This window comes from Nematolebias whitei, chromosome 5 (assembly GCF_014905685.2).
Source record: "Nematolebias whitei isolate Nwh7 chromosome 5, NemWhi1, whole genome shotgun sequence".
Classification (NCBI taxonomy): domain Eukaryota; kingdom Metazoa; phylum Chordata; class Actinopteri; order Cyprinodontiformes; family Rivulidae; genus Nematolebias; species Nematolebias whitei.
Window position 1 is genome coordinate 39611600 of NC_056502.1, and position 7296 is coordinate 39618895.

General features: G+C 40.6%; 1 protein-coding gene across 7 annotated transcripts in view; it reads right to left on the bottom strand.

Annotated features, from left to right (window-relative positions):
- LOC119409553 (plectin) overlaps window positions 1–7296 on the bottom strand; it is a 175947-nt gene that overhangs the window by 38632 nt on the left and 130019 nt on the right. For all 7 annotated transcript variants that reach the window (XM_037676455.1, XM_037676452.1, XM_037676457.1 and 4 more), the window contains exons 2-3: window positions 5087–5148; window positions 896–985 (exon numbers count right to left, since the gene is read on the bottom strand). In XM_037676455.1, the coding sequence (XP_037532383.1) occupies window positions 896–985; window positions 5087–5148 (152 nt within the window). The remainder of the gene's footprint in view (window positions 1–895; window positions 986–5086; window positions 5149–7296) is intronic.

The following is a 7296-nucleotide window of genomic DNA, read 5'->3' on the forward strand; positions in this document are numbered from 1 at the left end:
TTTTTTTTTTTTTTTTTTTTTTTTTTTTTTTTTTTTTTTTTTATTACCCATAGGATACGGGGGGGGGGGGTATTTTTGTTCAGCATGTGCATGCTTAAAAATCATCTTGTGAGAATAAAAGGCCACATGAGGATGAATCATGATGACGCAGGTCCATGGATGCCATGCAGAGCCAAATCACTGCTACAGTGGAGGAGAACACAACAAACCAGGTCAGAACTGTAAGTAACAAAGCCACTCACCAACCGAACGCTCCTGACCATGTTCCTCTCCCTCGGCTAACCCGAGCAAGCAAAACGTGCAGGAAAGCAGGCGGAGGCCAGAGAGCAAAGATCAGAGCACAAAGGTTAAAGGGAGGGAAACAGAAAGGAGAGGAACAGGAGAGAGAGGAGCAGAGAAGAACCGTGGATCAAACCAGAGAACGCTTCATGTACACATAAACAGAGCAAAGTTACGAAGTCACAGCATTCAGAAGAGCAGAGCTGGAGCTGACGTTAGAGACGGAGTACAGCAGCAGCAGCGGAGAAGCTTCTGATTCCAAATCACAAAATGTCAACGGCCTGTTGCTGACTTTAGCCACAATGTAGAAACATCCGGCATTCAGCTGAATAAAAATATCAGATAAAGCAAAATAAACCAAAAAAGATGGCAGGTGACATGAAGAGAAACGACAACTAGAGTCTGAAATGTCCCTTTTTGTTTAGCCAGGTTCAGCCCAGGTTAATCCTCTCTCTTGGCTGTGATGTTTGCAGATTTGTTCCCACAGGGATTGAATTTCAGGTCACTTTAAGATGAGCTTTGCTTCTGACTGTTAGAGCATGGTTGAGGTCAAAGGATGCAGAGCTCAGGCACATTGTTCTGTGGCTAATCAAACTGTGATGTCAGCAGCGCTCACCAGCGTCTCCCCAGAGAGGACCTCCAGCAGGGAGATCAGGTTGTGTCCATCCCGGAGGTCTTCGTACAGATCTGTCACGTGACGCTGCGCCTGGCAGGAGGAGAGGGAAACACACACAACTTTAGTTTTGAACTCATCAGCTGCATTTATGACAGCTTCAACTCTTTGTCTTAAGGCTCTAAAACGTTAAGAATGTTGTACAAATACAACAAATAAGTTGGTTAAAGAACTTATTTGCAATAATTCATAGTTCACTCAATAAAAAGTTGTGCAGTTTTGTGGATTTGCAGCGTTTTTGCGAACACTGTTTGACACTTTGAGTGAAGAAAAGGTAGCAACGTGTGACTAAAGCTACATTCAGCAGCAGCAGTGTTGGTTTCTGCAGCGCTCAGAGCATCCTGTGAACAAGCACGACTCCACACAAGTCAGGAATGCATCGCCGTAAGGAGCCACGCCTGACTCCAGCTCCAGATGCCAAACAGCAGCTGTCAACCCTGAGAGCTGATGGATAAAACCCCAAATTAACAAAAAAGGGGGGAGAGATGGCTCTTAAGGTAAAATAAAGGTGAAACTCTCTAAGAGACAAATGTATGTTTTGAGTTTAACACTCAGCAGACTCCAGTGAACTCAATCTTCACACTGCGGAGGTGTGGTGCAGCTCAAACCGTACAATGAAGCAAGAGGAGAGAAAAAGTTGTGGCGGTGCCAGGAAACTAGAGCCTGAATGGAAAAAGAGTGGACAAAACCACTGAGGGAGGGGGCTGTCTTCATGCAGACACACAGTCCTTTAACAGTGTTTGGTTACCTACCTCCACCTTCCAGTGCTTAGCAGAGGATAGAAAGAAACAACATCATTATATTTGTTAAATTTAATTACAGATCCAGTTTTATATATAGTATAAAAGTCAGTAAAGTGTTGCTTCTGGGTACGTTTGAAGGAAATGAAGATGTCTGCTTTAAAATGTTAATAGTTTTGGTGATGTTAAAACTGTGGCTGGTTTATTTAAAGATGGGTAAATTGTTTAGTTGTTCAAATGTTTTTTCCTGCCTGCATTTTTTTCCAACAGTAGTTTTGTAGAGCAATATAACAAATGACCACCAGAGGGCGCTGTTTACACCCCTAAAGCCCTGCATGAAACATCATGCTGGGGAAAAAAATAAACATTTGAAGTGAACTCCTTCAGCAGGCACAGAAATCACTAATCACGTGCTGATTATTCGCATTATGCACGTTAGCTAATTTATATAGAACAAGTTTTGGGTTTTAGGATTCACAAGCAGCTTATTGACTGGTATTTAGTCCTCAGCTGAGCAAAAAATCTGTCTATCACCAGCATTTAATTATTGTTCCCTGTGAGGGAGAAACAGCAGATGTGGAGATCAATGCTGGCGCTGAAAGAAAAAGCATCAATGAGCTGCATTATGAGTGCTTTGAAGCAAATAGCCTGGCTGACATCCTATCATTGTGGTGCATTCACTTGTCAATGATGCACCACCCATAAGGTTTATCGTAACTTTTATCTTTGTTGCGTCATTTCTCCAAACTGGTAAACATATAGAGTTAATTTGACTACACTACATTTAGCCAGTTATTATTAACTGATATTTTTTTGTAATTATAATTTCCTCTCAGTAATAAATGTTTATGGGGATCAGAATAAAGGAGACTATTATGTAAAACGTAAAACTACTTTCTTTGTTATTTTTGTTCCTAGAACACAAAGTAATAAAACAAACTACTAAGGGAGTCATTATTTTTTATGAAGCTAAAGATTTCTAACCCAAAAGAAACACCAAAATCAAAGTTTTTATAAATCTCCACTTTGGAAGTCTATAAAAACCATGTGTTTCTCACACAGAGCTCAGTTTGTGTGGACAGGAGGTCCAAACAGCAGAAACTGTCTAAGGTCTGTTGTAAAGTGGACGAGGCTTTATTATTCAAGAAAATTACAAAAAAAACAGGTCTTCATCCTGCAGCTGGACTGACATTCTACTTTGTCACACGCACCTAAAGGAGATTTATGGTCAACGTTTGAGGGCTTTCTCCAGTTTTTCAGGACACGCCCACAGTCTGTTGAGTCAACCATTAAAGTCAGTTCAGCAGCAGTTTGGCCACCAGTCTTTACAATTCACACTTTCCCATTTAAACCCATTCCTGTTTCTCTGACAGTTTACTGCAGATGGCGACTAAATAACAAAAACGCTGGTGTGAGAAGTTGTGAAACAGTCCATGCACGTCTTTCAGTTCCAGGCCTGCATGAGAGCAGGTACCACCCACACCCAGGAGCCTGTGCAGCACATGTGCTACTGTTAGCATCGACCGCTATGGGCTTTGGAGCCAGGGCAGAATTTGCCTTCACAGAGGGAGCTAAGTGAGTCCAGATGTCTTTGATTCACCGTTCAGCATTCACACTGAACACTTGGGAACAAACAGGAGTCCCTGCAGCAGCTCGAGCCAGTACAGCAGCTAACGCTAGCACGCACATTCATGGAAAGGATAACACTCGCGGTGCCTTTTTCCTCTCGTTTCCATTTGAAAGAAATGAATGGGTCTATGTCTGAGCTGGACTTAGAAATTATGGCTCCTCATGTCACATAACTGTGAATATACTCGTGCCAAAGAAAGCTCCCTGGGAGGAATATTTTACTGCTTTAGGAGAGGGGTGCAATGAGGGACTCCAGAGTGAGGGGGGTCTACCTCCCCCCTCCTCCTGACCTGGTCACCCTGATGGATTTCTGATCCCAGTCAGGAAGCAGAGACTGACGTGAGAGCAGATGAGATGTTTCATTAAATGTCTCAGCTTGATGACAGGCAGGACTTCTGGCACGCCTCCTGATCAAAGTGAACCGAGTGCGAAACAACGACCGACTTGTTAACGTATATTTTTAGAAGAGGAGGGCGGGATAATATTTTGGTTATAATTATTTGATAAATGTGCAAAGATGGCTACAATGAACAGGGAAGCAAATAATTATATTAAGGTCTGTTTATTTAAAAATGTATATTATTAATGTGACTCTGCTGCAACATCAAGTTTAAAAGCAGCAGCAACTTTTTATTTTTGTTCAGGAGTCTATTTGTTCTACTATTAATAAACCAACATGTTAAACTATCACTGCTAATTAAAAAAACACGAGAGAAATAACTCATATTTACTGATCAACAACCAAATAAAACACGAGAGCTGGTAACCAAACTCCTCTTTTTAATAAAACATTTATAATAATTTAGGATCGTTCAGCCAGAGATCATTTATCTTTAAATCATTTGTCAAAGTGAAGGCCCGTGGGCCAGATCTGGCCCTTTGAACTATTTTATCCGGTCTACAGATATTTTTTTAATGTTTTTAAATTGTTCTGATTATCTTTGACTGATTCAGTCTCTGTTATTTCTTTAAATTCAGATTTTAAATGACCTAACTTTGAAGCCAGAAAAAAAAATGTTGCTAAATTGTTTATTTATGGAAAGAATATATTTAAACATCCAAACAGGACTAAAAACAACAATCAGTGGAGTTCACGTGTATTGAACAACCAGTCTGGTTTAATTAATATTTTATTTTCATTTTTGTATTTATTATAAGTTTAAAGTAAAATATTAGTACGTGTAAGTTTAGATTGTTGTTGGTTAATTTTAGCTGATCTGATCGGCTGTGAAAAACTTAGAACAAATACATTTATTTCTAATTATTTGCTATTTATTAATAGATTGCTTTTGTATTAAGCTTTATAACTTGGTAAGAAAAAAAAACAAGAACAAAAAATAAATTGCATCATAAAATTGACCATACATTGGAAAAACAAAAATGTATTAAAATAAAAATAAAAACACAGTTATTGGCTGTGAAACACAACTTTTTTTTTACTTCACCCTTTGTGTAAATGAGCTTGAGTTTTAAATATAAAATGGGTAGATTTATTAAACACGAACCCAAACATCTTGTAGGTTAAAATAAATTAGGTCAATGATTTCCAAGGAAGTATTTGCTTTTTATTATCCATTAAACATTTAGCTTGGGGCTTATTTACAGTTTGATAACAGCCGAGTTTGTAGTTCAGAAAAGCAGGGCCCAGATCTGACCTCACTGTTTAGAAAAACTTTATTTATTAGTTCTTTAATAAATCTGACTGTATTATTCATTGCATGCATGTGTGCAGACATGTGCTCTGAATGCAAAAGACCGGTTTTACCTTTATCAAGTGCTTGTTAACCCATTTTGTGAAGGTCTTCTTCTGTACTCGATCGCGTTCATCTGCAACACAGAAACAACACAGTTTAATATCAGACGCATTAGGGCTGTGCGATATTTCGATATTTTTAAGATATCGAGATTGATCATTTCATATGCGATATAAGATGGGACTAATAATAATAATAATAATGTCATCACAATGTCAGCACTGTATGTTTCCATACAATGGCGAAATTAGTCTCTGCATTTAACCCATCCACCACCAGGTGGTGCAGTGGGCAGCTATTGAAAGCGCCCGGGGGACATTTTGGGGATGAGACGTGCTGCCCAGAGACGCCACGTGATGTGCAGTGACTGGGGATCGAACCTGGGACTTTCGGGTCCCAAGCCGGCTGCCCTGCCTCTACACCATCTCGGCCCCCATGACTAAATCGTCTATATCGATATTTCTATGTTGAGTTTTAATTAGAGTTGAAAATCCGTGTAGTTCTTTTTGTCCCGTCTGCGCCAACTACACGCGGCCCCCCTCCCTCACTGAATACAAACACCCCGCACGTGCTCCCCCCACTTCCTGCTTCTCCAGGTGGGCGGGACTTTAGCACAACAAGTAAACATGGGAGAGGATATCGAAGAGCAGAAGAGCAAAAAAACAAAACAATGGCTGTTATTTGGAGATGGTTTGGATTGAAATCGTCAGATGAGCAGCAGAAAAATGTTTTCTGTAGACAATACTGAAAACAAGTCCCGACAAAAAGTTATCACTGTGAATCTTTTTCAGCATTTAAAACAGCGCTATAAGTCTATACAGGTCCTTCGGTGTACATGAGTCCCCGTGGCGCAGTGAGGCTAGCCTGGATAAATAAAGGTGGAAAGAAATAAGTGGAGTGTGAAGCTGCACCTGACTTCAGCCTCCTTCCCTGAGACAAACCATAGTACACAACTTATTTAGCCACGCTGTGCCTTATGAGAGGAACAGTGAGAGGTATCGCAACATTAATAAAGCAGTGGCTTATATCGTTAAAGACACGGACACAATCTCAGCTGTGGAGCAAGACGGCTAAAAACAACGGGGCTAACTAACGTCGTGAAGGCGGCGCAGCTGAAGAGGATTATTATTTAATATAAGTAAATAGTTTATTTTATTTTTTTATGTATAGTTACAGCTGCTTGTTAATAAATGGGCCTGTGTGACAACTGGGACAAAGCTTTGACTCAGAGAAATATAGTTTTGTTATTACTTTGTAGAAACAAGTAGCAATATATATCGTATATCGCGATTCATTGTAAAAAAAATAATAATAATATTGAGATATTAATTTTGGTCCATATCACCCAGTCCTAAGACACATGCAGTAAAACTGGAAGATAGAAAAGAATCATACTGTGTAACCAGAGTTAGGTTCTCTGTTTATACATGAACAAGAAGTAAAGAGATGACGAGTGAGGGTGGAAAAACGCCTCGTGTGCCCGCCTGCATTCGACTCGGGCCTCATCATGTTGGCTGACAAACTTTTATTGTCTGGATTTTATTTATTTTGTTCGGTCATGCGTCCCAGTTTGACATGCTGCCATCCTTAGAAGGAACTCAAAGATGTGAAGATGAACTGTGCGGTTGGAACACGGTGTGATAAAACTATTAGAGACGTTTCCCAACAAGTCCGAACAAGACGTAGCTGTTGAACACACCGTCTAAGACAACAAACAGGCACATTATCGCCTGGTGTCGTGGTGTTCAGACAAAAATCCACTAAATGTGTTCCTGACACATCTAATATTTTACCTGGCACAGTGGATCTGCCTGTTTCTAGCTCTAACGACACTCAAAGTGCTTTACAAGGAAGATTTAATCAGCAGCTGTGACAGTCGGCTGCAGGAACCACCCCACTCAACGCGGTCCCTCTGACAATGTCCACATGTCTGAGGGTCGACACAAAGTCCTCAGTCTTATCTGATTTTAGGGAGTGATCCGACTGTCCTCACACGCCGACACACCCAGCAATGAAAAGCAAAAGAACACTGGCATAAAATTCACACCCGGAGGCCATGTTTGTTTTCTCGGGTGGCAGCCAGCAAATGTCAGTGTTATGGAACAACGTCGCCATGGAGACCTCGTTTAGCCCCTACTAAAACTTTAACCTTTTAACCATTTATATTTAAGTTCAAGTATGTGACCCTTGGGGTTGGACTCCCCAAGGGGGGGGGGGGGGG